Source organism: Mus caroli, chromosome 19 (genome assembly GCF_900094665.2).
Source record: "Mus caroli chromosome 19, CAROLI_EIJ_v1.1, whole genome shotgun sequence".
In the NCBI taxonomy this organism is placed as follows: Eukaryota; Metazoa; Chordata; class Mammalia; order Rodentia; family Muridae; genus Mus; species Mus caroli.
Genome location: NC_034588.1, coordinates 2,684,374 through 2,701,032, shown reverse-complemented (window position 1 = coordinate 2,701,032; position 16,659 = coordinate 2,684,374). Strand labels below are relative to the sequence as shown.

The 16,659-nt window shown below is 51.6% G+C and overlaps 1 protein-coding gene across 1 annotated transcript in view; it reads left to right on the top strand.

Moving 5' to 3' along the window:
• Pola2 (DNA polymerase alpha 2, accessory subunit) overlaps nt 1–8,302 on the top strand; it is a 52,476-nt gene extending 44,174 nt beyond the window's left edge. Inside the window, exons 11-18 of the mRNA XM_021151416.1 lie at nt 742–866; nt 1,515–1,553; nt 2,709–2,782; nt 5,607–5,715; nt 5,944–6,050; nt 6,869–6,928; nt 7,152–7,278; nt 7,830–8,302. Coding sequence (XP_021007075.1) covers nt 742–866; nt 1,515–1,553; nt 2,709–2,782; nt 5,607–5,715; nt 5,944–6,050; nt 6,869–6,928; nt 7,152–7,278; nt 7,830–7,985 — 797 coding nt within the window. The 3' untranslated portion in view covers nt 7,986–8,302. The remainder of the gene's footprint in view (nt 1–741; nt 867–1,514; nt 1,554–2,708; nt 2,783–5,606; nt 5,716–5,943; nt 6,051–6,868; nt 6,929–7,151; nt 7,279–7,829) is intronic.
• Nucleotides 8,303–16,659: the final 8,357 nt, after the last annotated feature.

Genomic DNA, 16,659 nt, shown 5'->3' with positions numbered 1-16,659 from the left:
AGTTCGAGGCCAGCCTGGTCTACAAAGTGAGTGCCAGGACAGCCAGGGCTATACAGAGAAACCCTGTCTCGAAAAACCTAAAAAAAAAAAAAATAATAAATTAAATGGCAGCTCCCAGCCATGTAACTCCTATCCCAGGGATCCGACGCGCTCATGCAGACATACAAGCAGGTAAAACACCAATGGACATAAAATAAAATCAATAAATTATATTGAAAATCAATCAGTCATCTTTGGAGTGGGTTTATCCAGTGCAGTCACACAGGTCCTTAGGAAAATGGGTGGCAGAGAGATGGAAGTCAGGGAACAGAAGCTGTAGGCTGCCAGCTTTAAAGGTGGCGCACAAGTGACCTCTAGAAGTCAGCAACCTGCTGACAATGTTACTCTGCACTACAGCATCCAGAACTGTAAGATAGGACATTGCTTTAAAGTCACTAAGTTTGAAATTATATATATATATATATATATATATATATATATATATATATTTGATTTTGTTTGTTTGTTTGCTTATATGTGTACTGTGTGACTATGTGCACTTCTGAGTGCAGGTACCTGTGGAGGCCACCTTGGCTCAGTGTCCTCCCTGCCTGTGCTGGTTCAGTGTTCTTGGGAGAGGGGTGAGGTCCTGCACTTGTGGGATATAAGCAAATCCTGTGGCATTTCCCTCAGTGGCCCTGCTCCCTCCACCCAATGCCCGTTCTCTTTCTCCTCGTGACCTTGCAATGCCTTCTGTCTCAGCTTCCGAGCAGACCATGGTGGTAGTTGCCTGCGGGCCTTATACCACCTCCGACAGCATCACCTATGACCCCCTGCTTGATCTCATCGCTATCATCAACCGGGACCAGCCAGATGTCTGCATCCTGGTAGGTCCCTGTGTGCAGGGAGGCAGTGAGGGTGGGAAGAAAGGGGTCTTGACGGTTTTGAAGTTTTTAGGAAACGTCTGTCTATCCTTTACAAAGAGTTTGTTTTGTTAATTCTTTCTTCTTTGTTTTCTTTCATTTTGTTTTTGAGATAGCATCTCACTACATAGACCAGGCTGGCCTTGAACTCACATAGATCTGCCTTCCTTTACCTCCCAAGTGCTTGGATTTTTTAAAATCTGCACCTGTGGAGGTATATCCCCATTCCATAGCGGTCACTAGATCCAGAGGCCTAGCATTACTGTCCTCCTCTGGTTTTGAAAGATTCTTGCTCTGTCTTGGTCCTGATCTCAAACTGATCTCTTTTTATGCTACCGGGAACATAGTGGTCTGCTGTTCTTGCTAGGTGTAGAAAACAGGAAAGAGCCCAGTGTCATTTGAGGCAACCACGGGGAATATAGGGCCCTGGGAAGCCCTCTGAGGACAACAGGACTCAGATGCCCCTTGCCCATCTGCTGCCTCCCCAGGTTCTCCAGGGGACAGGTGGAGCTGGGCAGGGAACTGCCCTTAGACACTCTGTCTAAGAGCCTTTGAGACTGGACGATTCTGATTGTCCCTTGGGGGCTTTCTCCCCACCTCTGTCGTTGGCAGTTGGGACCTTTCCTGGATGCCAAACACGAACAGGTGGAGGTAAGTGCCTGGGGGAAGGGCTGGGAGTGTGTCTATGACTGCAGCCGCTTACATCGCCCTGTAGCGAGGAGGAAAATATCGTCACTGGCCATGTTTAATGCATGTCTTGAATTTGAAGGCTCCAGTCCCCCAGACTTTGTGGAACCCAGGGAGGGAATTAGAAATGGGTGGCTCCTTTTCAATACCACCTGACTGCTCAGGCGCAAAGCAGTAAAATGCAGAGGAGCCTGGGCTTTGAAAGTCCCCTAGGGAGAGACTGGAGAGACGGCTCAGGGGTTAAGAGCACTGGCTGCTCTTCCAGAGGTCCTGAGTTCAAATCCCAGCAACCTCATGGTGGCTCACAGCCATCTGTAATGGGATCCGATGCCCTCTTCTGGTGTGTCTGAAGAGAGCCAACAGTGTACTCATATACATAAAATAAATTTTAAAAAAGAAGAAGAAGCTGGGCAGTGGCACACCTTTAATCCCAGCACTAGGGAGGCAGAGGCAGGTGGATTTCTGTGTTCGAGGCCAGCCTGGTCTACAGAGTGAGTTCCAGGACAGCCAGGACTACACAGAGAAACCCTATCTTGAAAAAAAAAAAAAAAACTAAATAAGAAGGAAAGAAAGTTCTCTGTGAAACTGGCAAACTACCTACCTTCGCCGAAGAGACAGAGCCTGAAACTCTGTTCTGTGGCTACTGCTCTAAGTTGGTATGTCACGTGTAAAGGTCCTCTGATACATAAATCACAAATGGTCTTTCCTGGAATCTTGGTCAAGGGCCTGGCTTCCGTGTTTCTCCTTCACAGAAAAGATTCAAGGCCCTCTTCCTCCCAGACTCTCAGCTGTGCACAGGAAGAGTAATTCTTCCCTTATCTCGACTCTATTCCTTGCAGATGGGCAGCCCTACCCCATCCCCACCCCCTTTTTGTTTGAGACATTAGAGCCAGGCTGACTTAGAATTCGGTCTGTATTCTAGGCTAGTCTGGAGCTCACAGCAATCCTGCTTCACCCTCCTGAGTACTGGGTTTGCAAAGCTCAGGGCCCTGTGCCTGGCTCCTGTCTTTCTCATTGTTACCCTGTGCACTCTGAGCCCTTTGGGGTCATCCTACAAGCTTTAGCCCCGAGCAGACCCCAGGTGTCTGCCCCGAGTTCACCTCTTTTCCTTTCTTGCAGAACTGTAAGTTGACAAGCCCATTCGAAGACGTTTTCAAGCAATGCCTGAGAACAGTTATCGAAGGAACGAGAAGGTTAGCATTCCAGTTGCTGGGCAGAACCTGGGGCTCTCCAAGTTCTTCTAGGACACATACAAGTAGGAAACTGAAACTGCTTAAAAGTCGTGGCTGTTCTGTCCTTTCCGCCCTTTGAACTCAGAGATCAGATAGAACCCTTGACCTTCGAGTGCTGGAGAGTGGGTAAAAAGGCATCTTTGTAAGTCAGATAAACAAACTTGAGAGGACGTGTTTCACATGCTATTTCTCGCTCTCTTCACTTCCCTTTCTCACTTCCCCTGTATAAGCAGTCACTCCATGGGAATAGTCCCAGGCTGGGGAGGCATTCGAATGACAGAGAAATCCTGAGAGGCCCCAAGCCTCTCCTCGCACAAAGGGAATGCTTTGGGGTGGGCCCAAGTCCCTTTTCTGAGTCAATGCTCCCCATGGTGGGGGACGGCTGCCAAGAGCTAGGGTGATGGGTGGGAAAGACTTGAGTGAGGGTGGATCTGGAGTCCTCGGCATAGTTTGGAAGACAGGACTGAGGCCCCAGCACTGACATCAGCACTGGGTTCTAGTGTGGGCCTCACAGCTCCAGTAAGAGTCTAAATCTAGAGGCAGAGTCACCGGAAGCTGACCCTCAGTTCCTGTCCATTTCGTTTGGCCAGGTCAGAAAGAAAATGAAGTGGTGGGCGGGCTCCTGGGATTTGCTTTCTATTTAGTAAACAAACATCCCTGAGGCTTAGCTTTAAAGCAAACCTGTAACAAAGGTGGTTTGGAAAGGTCTTCCTTCCGCCTTCTGTCCTGAGAACAGATCCCGGGTTGATTGGTTGTAATACAACCGAGTGCTGGCATCAGGCCTGGAGCCAGGAGACTTGAGCCCTTAGCTGCTTCCCATCCTCCTCCCTTCTCAAATGGAGGGTTACATATACCCTCCCTCTTCTCAGATCTGCTCGGGCCAGTTGAGTTTATGAAACCTGGGGGATGCTGAGTGGAAGTCCTCAGAAGATAAGCCTCTGCCACCACCACTCCCACAAGCCCCCCACAGCAGGAGAGGCTCTGGAGCAGCACCCAGCACTGGCTGGTGCATCCAACGTGAGGCTGGATTCTGATTTTGGTTCGTCATCCCATGTGCTATTGATAGCAGTGACATAAACAAAGAATAGGCCGGGCATTGTTATCCCAGGGGCCAGCGCCCAGCGCCACCAGGCACTTTCATCTGTGGTTAGTGTGAGCTGCAGGGCAGGGAGCCGCCCCACCCTGCCTGAGAAATATAGAAATGGTGCTGAGTCAGAGATGCAGAACCCCAAGCCTTCAGAGCTTGGCAGATGTGTTCGAGCTCCCTTGTAGCAGCAGAGGCCTGGTGCACCTCACTGCTCAAGTGACAACAGTGAGACCCTCCCACCATGATGTATGAAGTGAAGTTGTGCAAGGCTGCACATAGTTGGAATTTTCTTCCTGGCCCCTCCCCCTATAGCCAGCTCCAAGCCATGAGCGGAGGCTGTTTCCGCCTTAACCATTGCTTTCCCTAAGCCAGTCCCGAAGAGCAGCTCAGTCCCATAAGGTCAAACAGCTGCCCCGCCCCACCCCCGTTCCCTTGTACCTTCAGAATTCCATGCTGGAGACTTGGAGCAAACGTTGCCCCTTCCAGCTCCCTCTGTGTCCCATTCACCACACGCTAGCACCCACATGGTGGACTTGGACAGTGGCAGTGAACTTGGTGACAGATTGTGAGTGATATGAAAGGCACCTTTGGTCTGGAGATTCTGATGATCCGACATAACACACAAGTCCCCAGTATCTGATGGTGTGTCAAAAGTCCCTGTGCAGGGATGGAGAGGCTGCTCAGCGGTGAGAGTTTGGTTTTCAGCAGCCACATCAAACTACTTCAAACTAACCTGTAACTCCGGCTCTGGGGCTTCTGTGCCTGTTCCATTCATTGTTTAAGCACGAGGAGGAAGGGGTTGCAGAGCTATTGGCTGGTTCCCAACGCGTCCTCACAGCAACAGTTAGGCCTGTTTGCTTTACCGTGGCCCTCTCTGCCAAGGACCCAAAGGGAAGCAAAGAAGTGGGTTTCCCTTTTCTCCCTGTGTGGCTGTGGGGACAGCTGGCCCTGGGAACCACAGCTTTTTTCTCCACCCCATGTTGTAACCCTAGAGACTTTCCTGTCCTCATCAAAGGAGCAGCTGCCGCTGGGCGGTATCTCTTTAACACTCATTCATTTGCTGAGTAGAAACGGTATCACTTCCTGACATGAATGAGGAGGTGGCTGGCCCTCTGACAGTCTCCGTCTTCAGTGGCCAGAGCCATTTGTTGACGGGAAGGTTTGAGTTGATCTTCAAGGTGTGGGGTAGCCTTAGGATCTGACCAGTTTGCCTCACTCTTCCCTGGCTTGTATTGTCCCAGCCATGTGTTGGGAGAACGTTACTGCCTGCAAGCTACCTATGTCCTGGAGAGCTGAGGTCAGACTTAGTTTAGCTTTAGTTCCAGTCCTGAGGCTCCCCCCTCAAATAGGGTCTCACTCCAGAGCTCAGGCTAGCCTCAAATTCCTAACACCGCACTGCCTCCCAGGCCCATCTCCAGGTCTCCATTTTTTCCCTTTTCCCACCAGACAACAGTTCCCCTTTGTAAAGGGTGCCACAAAATCAAGAGACAGTGTGTCCTAAGCTATGTGCACCAGATCCAGACGGGCATGTTTATGTGCCGGGAGGTTGCCTTTCCCTCACGGGTCCTGGGAGGTAGTGTCTGGTCAGAGTGGGATGCCATCAAGTCTCCCTGGAGGATCGCCAGAAGAAGGCCATGCTCACACTTGAGCCTACAGCCCAGGTCTGCTGACTCGCTCTGGTGTTTGTGTTTTGAGCAGCTCCGGCTCCCACCTTGTCTTTGTCCCGTCTCTGAGGGATGTCCATCATGAGCCAGTATACCCACAGCCGCCTTTCACCTTCTCCGAGCTGTCTCGAGAGGACAAAAAGGTACCAGTGCCCGTCTCGGGCCAGCCAGCTGTGGGCTGGGTGAAGACCGCCCTGGGAGTGAGGAGGGCAGAGAAACCCTCTTAGGAGGGGGCACATCCCCTAAATCCGCAACAAAGGTGTCATAGGTTGCTACCCTTGGGTTGGTCCTTGGTCTGCAGGCCCCAGCTTTGGTAGGGAGGAACCCTCTGGCTGTTGGATGCGAGTATTCATGTCAGCTCCTCCTTTCAGCGAGTGCAGTTTGTGTCAGAGCCCTGCAGCCTCTCCATAAATGGAGTGATGTTTGGTTTGACATCCACGGACCTGCTGTTCCACATCGGGGCTGAGGAGATCTTTAGGTAAGAAGACAGCTGGCTCCCTGTGTCCTGTCCCTGTTGTCACCAAGACACTGCCTCCACCCGCATCCTCCATGCTACTTGACAGTCTTGGAACGGAGTTGTGAGAGCCACACTTAAACCAAAAGTGTAGAGCCTTCCTATGTCTGCTGAGGGTAGCAGGCAGGCAGGCAGGTTTGTTGCTGTCTCTAGTCTTCTGGATCTGAGGCCCAAAGAACCAAGCCTGTTCTATCCAACGGAGACACCCAGGCACTGAAATTCGTATTTTTGGCTCTGGTTATTTTCTTTACCTTCCCAATTTGTGACCTGAGTGTTCAAGTGTTCCTCTTGTTCCCTGTTCCCAGGGATTTATCAGAACAGTGAATGTGGGGCCCTCAGCTGGACACCACCAGACCTGGCATCTAGGCTAGGCAGCTGGTTTGTCTATCAAACTTACTTGCCAGAAGAGAGGGACAAGCCGGGAGGTCAGCGGTTGGGTGTGTGCTTTGACTGGGGTGTGAGACACGGGGTTGCCAGATTGTGTGGCTTCATGGTGCTAAAATGTGTGACTTGTCTCATGCGGGACAATGCTGGCCCCAGTGCTGAGGCCTCCCATATCCCGATTCCTAGGATTCTTCACTCTCTCTAAGGGTGGTCCCTGTGCCCTGCTGCCCTGTCCTGGGAAAAGCTGGCTGTTTGCAGTGTGACTCCGAGCTTCCCCTGGAGTTGTGTCCTTGCTCTTCAGCTTCTCTCTAGTTGGCTTGAGTCCGAGGGTCCTCCCTGAAGAGCACTGACTAGAAACCTGGTTCTGTCCCCCTCCCATTGCTTTCTGTCTTTCCCAGCTCTTCCGGGACGTCAGACAGATTCAGCCGAGTCCTTAAGCACATCCTGACGCAGAGAAGGTGAGTGTCCTGCCAACCCCAAGAGTAACTGGATCAGAGCTTGGGCATATTTGACTGTCAGGACCCTGCCCAGGACCACAGGAAATTTCACCCTATGGTGACAAAACTAAGTTCTATCCCCTCAAATGGAAGAGCAAAAGGCAGACCATACTTAGGGGCAGTGTGGAAACTGGGAGTGGGAGCCTCACCGAGGGTCCCTGAATTGGCTCTTCCGTCTCTGCAGCTACTACCCACTTTATCCACCCCATGAGGACATGGCCATAGACTACGAGAACTTCTATACCTATGCCCAGCTGCCGGTCACCCCCGATGTCTTCATAGTGCCCTCAGAGCTGAGATACTTTGTGAAGGTGGGTTTGAACTGGCTTTTTTTCTAGAGACATCGGAACCTTACTTTTTCTTTCAGGCTACCTGGCACTTGCTCTGACTGGGTCTACCGAAAGGGACAGTATCCTCTCAGGGCCAGCACAGAGCTGACTGCTGAGGTCACCAGCGTTTTCAAGCTGGGTCCAGTAGTTCCTTAACACTGGTTTGTCTGCTTTTCAAGGGACGGAGCATTTTGAAGCAGGGTCTCTACAGCCCAGAATGTTCTGGAACCCTTGACTTGTCCTGCCTCAGCCTCTTGAGTGCTAAGATTGCAGTGTGCGACACCCATCTCAACTCCTAGATAGCTCCTCCGTGTGGGAAAAAAAAAGCATTGGGGTCAGCTTTGTCGCCCAGTATGGGAGCTCCCTCCCGGAGAGCGAGCCGCGGCATTCTTCACTCTGCCCGCGACTCTCCACTCACAAGTGAACATGGTTGCCCGAGTCGTTGCCTTTGTTTCTGTTTTCCAGACCTCGCTGTAAGAGTCTATGTTGCACCCATTTGAGGGCCTCTAAACCCAGTGTCCTTTCTTTCCCAGGACATCTTTGGCTGTGTCTGTGTGAATCCTGGGCGGCTCACCAAAGGACAAGTGGGCGGCACCTTTGGCCGCCTCTACCTCAGGAGGCAGCCCAAGGCCATGGACGGTGGGAGCAGGCAGGGCCTGAGCGTGGCAGCGCAGGTGGTCAGAATCTGAGTCCTCAGCCTGGGTTGTCTGGCCTCACAAACACCAAGAGCCCAGGTATGACTCTCTGGTGTCCAAACTGTTGGAGTACTTGACAAGGATCTGGCCACAGGGACAGGACTGTAGGGCTGCACCGTCCAATCATGGCTTCCCACTGTCCCTCACCCCCATGCAGCGTGGCCCTGATCTGAATCACGCCCTGCCTCTCTCCTGCTTCATGAGGTAGATGTACAGAAGTGAACCATCTATGGAGACAAAGGCAGGAAAACTGATTTTTTTGTATGAATCAAATACAGCGTGTGGAGAAATAAATTTTTTTTTTAGTATAACTGATTTTAATCTTTTTTTTTCCCCTGAGTAGTGTCCTAGGAATGTTGTCTACTTGACCTATGTCCAGAGAAGGCAGAGCTTTGGTCCAGCCCTTTGGAACTCTCCCAAGCCTTACCCTGCATCCTCCCAAAGTCCCCAGGCTACAGTTGCTGAGGAGGAAACTGGGCTGCAGAATGAGCAGCTGGCAGCCTGCCTGGCTCTCCCTGTGCCGAATCTCATATACCAGGTCTCACATTGCATGCTGAGGTCTCAGCCCCACCTCTCCATCTGGAGGAGGCAGCCGTGTTGAACCCTTCCATAGCTGTAGTCTCTGGTCAATCTGACACTCTGCTGGGACCAGCGGTAACTTGGACTTGCCTGTAGCCCAGAGCTCTCATGTAAGGTCAGGCTTCCTAGGACACACACACACACACACACACACACACACACACACACACACACCATGTCCATATGTTCTGGTATCTGGGGACAGACTGCAGAATTAAGTTAGGCACACATTTCTGCCCCATAATAAGCAGGCTGTCCTCTCTCACATGCCAGAGACAAGGAGGGAAACCCCCAGATGCCAGCCCTAGGAAGTGCAGGGAGGAGCAGCTCTGACTGCTAGACATGGGGCCTTACCGAGCCAGCCTGTGCTCCTCACCTGCTGGGAGGAGGCACTGGGGAACAGGTTGGCCACCATGAGAACTCTCACCTCTTGTGACAGTGTTTGGGAGGTTGGGCATGGTGGCTGCACTGGCTGGCCTTATGTCAACTTGACACGAATCAGTGTTACCTGAAAGGAGGGAACCTCAATTCAGAAGATGCCTCCATACGATAGGGCTGCAGGCAAGCCTGTAGGGCATTCTCTTAATTAGTAATTAATGGGAGGTGACCCAGCCCATTATGGGTGGGGCCATCCCTGGGCTGGTGGTCCTGGGTTCCCTAAGAAAGCAGGCTGAGGAAGCCATAGCAGTAAGCCTTAGGTAAGCAGCACCCCTCCGTGGCCTCTGCATCAGCTCCTGCGGCCAGGTTCCTGCCCTGTGTGAGTTTCTGTTCAGTCCCCTTCCTTCCTTCCTCCAGCGATGAGCAGCCGTACGGAAGTATAAGCCAAGTAAGCCCTTTCTCCCTGTCTTGGGATTTTTACTGCTGTGAACAGACACCATGACCGAGACCGAGACAAGTCTGTTTGTTTGAGACAGGGTTTCTCTGTGTAGCCCTGGCTGTCCTGGAACTCACTCTGTAGACCAAGCTGGTGGTCTTGAACTTAGAAATCGGCCTGCCTCCGCCTCCCCAATGCTGGGATTAAAGGTGTGCACCACCACCGCCCGGCAAGGCAAGTCTTATAAATGACTGTTTAATTGGGGCTCAGAGGTTCAGTCCAGTATCATCAAGGTAGGAGCATGGCAGCATCCAGGCAGGCACGGTGCTGGAGGAGCTGAGAGTTCTACCTCAGGCAGCTAGGGTGAAGGGTCCTAAGTCCATGCCCACAGTGACACACCTACTCTAACAAGCCACACCTCCTGATAGTGCCACTCCCTGGGCCAAGCAAATATAAACCACCACACTCCCCAATGTGCTTTCTGGTTGTGGTCTTTCATCACCAATGAAAACCCTAAGACAGTGGTGTAGCTCTTTAATCCCAGCGTCAGGGAGACAGAAGCAAGCAGATCTCTCAGAGTTTGAAGCCAGCCTGATTAACATAGTGAGTTCTAAGACAGCTGGGACTATGTAGAAAAAAAATTTTCAAGGAAAGCCTTAGAAACGAGCCTTGAGCCGGGCGTGGTGGCGCACGCCTTTAATCCCAGCACTCGGGAGGCAGAGGCAGGCGGATTTCTGAGTTCGAGGCCAGCCTGGTCTACAAAGTGAGTTCCAGGACAGCCAGGGCTATACAGAGAAACCCTGTCTCGAAAAACCAAAAAAAAAAAAAAAAAAGAAACGAGCCTTGACTTGAGGAGCCGGTAATCCTTGTTCTCTGGCTTCTAAACACAGGAGACATTTAATGGTCCACATTGCAGGGTGACTTGTCAACCTCAGAAGTGGCATGTGTGGCACATGAGCACAGGAGTGTTTTAACCAAGCCAAACATGAGCTCTCAGCCTGCCCCTCCCTTGCCGTAGAGACAGCCTGGGAAGATTAACCCATCAGGCGCCGTAACGAAGCTCCAGCTCCATCCTGCTGCCCTCCCACTTAGCCCTTATCACGGGAGCCCATGAGGCTCCTCCGGGGACACTTAGCGATTGTTGTGTTGCTTCTGAACGTTTGTGGGGAACAGTCATGTCCTGCCGCTGCCCCGCAGTGGACAGAGTCCAGACAACTTGGAAGATTTGGAGGCTTAGGAAGAGATGGAGATGTGGCAGTGGGAGGAGCTGCGAGCAAGTCAAGGGGGAAGGCAGGAAAGTGAGGACTCTGTCACTAGGCATGAATGGAAGCCCGGGATACAAGTCAAATGGGGCTGGAGATGATCTGGGAGAGCTTGGCAGGCATTTAAGACCCAAACAAAAAGGGCGTGGCACCAGAAGGTTCCTTTTGGTCTTGTCAGGAAGTTGGTGCCAAGTGACTGGCAGCTCGCCTCCCTGGTCCTCACTTCATCTGCCTCCACAGTCTCCTGCAGCATGCGTTGCCGGTAGAGTTCGCCTGTGCGCCTGCCCTCGGACATAGGACCCTGAAACGGAATGAAGTGCTGGGGAAGGAAGAAGACACAGGCTTGACAGGACCCATCTGCCTTTTGCAGCATCTTCCCCAGATCCGGTCTCGAGTGCCTTGACACAAGAACTCAGGGCAAATCGATGACTCTGCTTCCTACTTCACTCACAGAGGGAAACTGCCACCCTCTCCCCTTTCGGGCGTGGCTGCCCTTTAGGAGTCAAGCCCCTTCTCTTGGAGGGCAGAGCTGCGGAGGGAACAAAAGCCCCTCATAGTTCCCGTCCGTGGGAACTCAGCTGAGTGCCAGGAGCAAAGCTAGGGAATTAGAGCCTCGAGGGGCACCCAGGGGCGGGAGGGCTGGGTCGATGCCAGGACACTGGTCCTTCGATCCTTCCATCTGTCCTGCTTTCTGGAGTCACCCGGGGTGTGGTTTCCTTCCCTTGACCCCAGGTTCCTTGGCCCTGATCACTTCCGGTGAGCTGAGTCCTCACTTTGATCACTTCCGGTGAGCTGAGTCCTCACTTTGTTGGGCCTGGGCCTGGCTGAACCCACCTGACACATGCCCATCACTCATCATTCCTCCCTCCTGCCCAAAACTTAACCTGCCAGAGAGGTCTTGACTAAGGGTTTTGTTCTCTCTCTCTCTCTCTCTCTCTCTCTCTCTCTCTCTCTCTCTCTCTCTCTCTCTCTCTCTCTCTCTCTCTCTTGTTTATTTGTTTTGTTTTTAAGACAGGGTTTTTCTGTGTAGCCCTGGCTGTCCTGAACTGAGAGATCCACCTGCTGACTTCAACTTTTGAAGTTTTTTTGTTTGTTTGTTTTGGTTTGGTTGTTGTTGGTTTTTTTTTGGTTTTCGGAGACAGGGTTTCTCTGTGTAGCCCTGGCTGTCCTGGAACTCACTTTGTAGACCAGGCGCTGGCCTCAAACTCAGAAACCCACCTGCCTCTGCCTCCCTAGTGCTGGGATTAAAGGCGTGTGTCACCATGCATGCCTGGCAACTTTTGAAGTTTTTAAAGAGTATTTATTTGACGTGTGTGCCTGAGTATGTATGTGCATCACGTGCAGGCGTGCAGGAACCTGCAGTAGTCAGAATGATCAGATCTCGTTACAGATGGTTGTGAGCAGCTATGTGGGTGCTGGGAACCAAACTCAGGTCCTCTGCCACAGCAACATGTGTTCTTACCCCGAGCCATCCCTCCAGCCCCCTGGTTGTTATTTCCTCTCTGGCTGGCTGGTTGGTTTTGGTTTTTCTGAGAGAAAGCCTTGCTCTGTATCTCAGGCTGGAACAGCACATGATGCATATATACACATAAAAGAAACATTCTTTTATGCTTTTTAAAAAAGATTTGTTTATTTTATGTATGAGTACACTGTAGCTGTCTTCAGACACACCAGAAGCGCACATCAGATCCCATTACAGATGGTTGTGAGCCACCATGTAGTTGCTGGGAATTAAACTCAGGACCTCTAGAAGAGCAAGTCTGCAGGGTAGGGAGCAAGCCTTATTCAACCAAAATAGGCTGCCTATCACGACCCCACACAAGTCAGTGCTCTTAACCACTGAGCCATCTCTCTAGCTCCCGAAACATTCTTTTAAAACCCCCAAAATTGTGACTGGAGAGATGGCTTAGTGGTTGAGAGGATTGCCTTCTCTTCCAGAGTTCCTGGGTTCACTTCCCATCATCTACATGGTAGTTTGCAACCCTATAGCCGACCCACGAGGAGAACTTGAGTCCTGGGAACCAACCCAGCTCTGTGCTTGAGAGGAAGGGAGGGGCGTTGGCGTGCTAGCTGCTGATCTAGCAGGACCTGGGCCTGGGAAGGGTGAGATTGTAACCAGTCTAGTTCAGCTTTGGAAGGCTGGAAAGGGTTGGGAGTCGTACTATAAATCCATCCATAAAGAAAGCATTGAACACATTTGAACCTAAGAGTCACAGGGCACGGGTCAGCAATGGATGGGCATGGTGGGGATCTGGAGCAAGGTTCTGACTGGGAAACCTCCAAAGATGTCCAAGAGGACAGACATCCAAGATGGGCTCAATCAGCTAGCTGTGTTCAGGCAGCCAGCCACCTCTCACATACCATCAGCTGTTCTGTTCCCTGTGGGAATGCCGTGGAAGTGCCTAGGGTCCTAGAGTAGATTGCCCAGGCTGAGCCAGCTCCACATTCCCAGCCCCACCCTCCTCCAGCCCCAGGCTCCTCCCAGCCAAGAGCCTGCCTGACAGCTGAAGGTCTACAGCTGCCCTGGCCCAGAGGCCCCTCAGAGGTCTCAAGGACAGCTGCTGCCCATGACCCCACGGACCCCGGTTCCTGGACACTTCTCTCTGACAGCCCCAGCCAGCCCTGTCTTCACTGCCCACTCCACTCTCCTGATCATGCCCAGAGCCTCCAGGGCTGTCCCCCACACACAACAGGAGCAGGAACATGTGGGGAGAGTCAGCAGCAGGAGCCGTCAGTCCCGAGCCCTCGGACTCTTCAGAGAAAGCTTTTCTACCTGGCAGGAACAGTTCTGGGAAAGGAGGGCTCCCCTCTGGCCCACTTACTGCACCGAGCCTGTTCCAACCACTCTCTCAGCTCTCAGACAAGCAGAAAGGGAAAGGAAGGCCATTACTGCCACCAAGCAGGTTTCTCGTAAAGTCTGACATTCCCATGAGTGCCTGGGGCTCCCTAGAACATTTCTGGTAACGGAAGTTGCCCCTCGGGATATGTGTGGTAGAGTTTGGGGTTGTCCCCATATCCTGTTCAAACTAAATATATAGCTGAGACTGGCCTTGAACTCCTGGCCTTCCTACCCCCTGAGTGCTGGACTATATGGGCATGCCACCACGCCCGGCTTATTCAGTGCTAGTGATTGATCCCAGAGCCTCGCTCACACTGGCCAAGCGTTTTGCCGACTGAGTCATATCACCAACCTTTGCAGTTTTTTAAAAGGTATTTATTTGGATGGGGCATGCATACTACAGCATGCATATGGAGGTCAGAGACGCACCTTGTGAGAGCTGGGTGTATCCTTCCATCATGGTTCTGGTGGCTGAGGTCCGAGTATCATGATTTTTAGGCACGTGCCTTTACCTGCTGAGCCTTCTCACCAGCTTTTACAAAATGATTTCTTTATTATTTTTAATTTGTGTATGGGGGGCTATGTGCATGTGAGTTTAGGTACCCTAGGAGGCCAGAGGTGTCCGAACCCACTGGAGCTAGAATTATAGGCAATTGTGAACCACCTGATGGCAGATGCTGGGGCCTCTGAAAGAGCAGCAGATGCTCTCAGCCACTGAAGCCACCTCTCCAGCCTCATCCCATCCTTGCCTTTAACAACAGAAATAGTCACAACTGCCTTGCCACTTTATTCCTGCCTGAAGTGCTCCATAGGCTGTCCCTCATGCTACTCACTCTTGATCTCCAAGAACAAGGACTGTCTTGTCCACTGTTGTCTCAATTCCGATAGAGTGTGTGGCACATCCTACCTCAAATGCTTGGATCACATTCTCACACCATCCACCATCGTGCCTGGCAGGAATTAAAATTCATCATGAGTATACTCAGGGGATGCTTATCCAAACCACAGCAAGCAGTCTACACAATATTGTGGGACTGTGATGGGCAGCCTATTTTGGTTGAATGGGGCTTGCTCCGGTGACCCAATAGAGAAATCTACAAGGGAGAGAAAGGCGAGCCACGTTCTCAGAATCAGGTGCCTGTCCATAATTCTGTGACTCAGTCGCACAGACAATGACATTCTGGCTAGACTCCACCCCCACAGTTACCTGACTATAGCCAGGTGTGCTCCTCCCCACAGTTACCTGGCAACAGCAGGATAGCCCAGCCCACTATAAGAGGGGCTGCTTGGCCCCTCCTTGCTCTCTTTAGCCCTCACCTTTCTTACTCTCTAGCCCTCCTTCTCTCTCTCTCCCTTCCACCCTCTCTCCACGTGGCCATGGCCGGTCTCTCTCTCTCTTTTCTACCTCCTCTCCTTTCTCACTGCCTTTCTACAATAAAGCTCTAAAACCATAGACTGTCTCTGATCATGAAGGCCCACCATGCTTGGTCATGGGATAGGCTTTCTCCTAATGAGCTGCCTCTAACCTCCCACCAGAAGACCATCCTGTGCTCCAGCCACGAACCTGACCAAGGACTCTCACCCGAGTGGGAACCATCCAGTGCCCCCTCTCCCCTGCCCTCTCCTCTCTTCATCCCCGGGGCCAAGTGCCACATTCTGTTTTCAGCTCCTCGGCCGTATCCAGCTTAGAATGCCAGAGGCTGAGAACCTGGTTCCTGGGGCTGCCCCTTGTCCACCACCTGCCGTGTGGGGTCAGTGGCTTAACACAGCCAGACGTGCCCACCTGGGACCACGTGGAAATCGTGTGCAGTCCTCCCGTGTCTGTCTGCCCAGAACACTGGAACTCTGGCAGGTCTTGGGTTCTCTCCCACTCCCCTCTTTCCGCCACACCCACGGCCCTGCACAATATATTGCCAGAGCAATATATTATATTAACTGTATATATATATATATATATAATATATATATATATATTATATATAATAACAGCAGAGGCCCTACAAGAGATGGCTTCCCCACCCGCCTCACAGTCATCTGTGCCCAGCAGTGCCTTCCCTGGGATTTCTTTTTTTTTTGGTTTTTCGAGACAGGGTTTCTCTGTATATCTCTGGCTGTCCTGGAACTCACTTTGTAGACNAGGCTGGCCTCNAACTCAGAAATCCGCCTGCCTCTGCCTCCCGAGTGCTGGGATTAAAGGCGTGCGCCACCACGCCCGGCTTCCCTGGGATTTCTATCAGTCCCTGCAGGATTTAGAAGCTCAACTTGTCTAAATATTTTTAGCATTTGGGTAAAGAGATGAGAGGGGCCGTGCTTACTAACAGCTCTGGGAGTGTCTGTAAAAGCTGATCATACCATCATCCCTGGGAGTAATGGGTGCCTGGAGGTCAGGGGTTTCCAGGAAACTGACTCTTGATGTGACTGAGTTTGGGGCTACATGAAAAGATAGCTTGTTGGGGGAAAAAAGAAAGAGAGAGAGAGAGAAAGATAGATAGATAGATAGATAGATAGATAGATAGATAGATAGATAGATAGATAGATAGATAGATGAGTTTGGGTTGGGCATGGGAATGCAAACTATACCCCAGCGCTCAGGGGACATAGTTTGGAAGCAGGCGCTGACGCAGAGGCCATGGAGGGGAACTGCTTACTGGCTTACTCCCCATGGCTTGTTCAGCCTGCTTTCTTATAGAAGCCAGGACCACCAGCCCAGACTCTACAGTGGGTGCCCCATCAATCACTGACTAAGAACATGCCCTATAGCTGGATCTTTTTTTTCCCCCGAGACAGGGTTTCTCTGTGTAGCCCTGGCTGTCCTGGAACTCACTTTGTAGACCAAGCTGGCCTCAAACTCAGAAATCCACCTGCCTCTGCCTCCTAAATGCTGGGATTAAAGGTGTGACCAGGCCGACCTATAGCTGGATCTTACAGAGGCAATTTTCCAATTGAGGTTCCTTCCTTTCAGCTAACTAGCTTGTGTCAAGTTGACATAAAACTAGCCAGCACAGTGAGTTTGAGACCAGACAAAGCTACATAGTGAATGAAACCCTGTCTCTGAATGACAAAAAGAATGCCTGGTGGTAGCCGGGCGTGGTGGTGCACGCCTTTAATCCCAGTACTCGGGAGGCAGAGGCAGGCGGATTTCTGAGTTCCAGGCCAGCCTGGTCTACAGAGTGA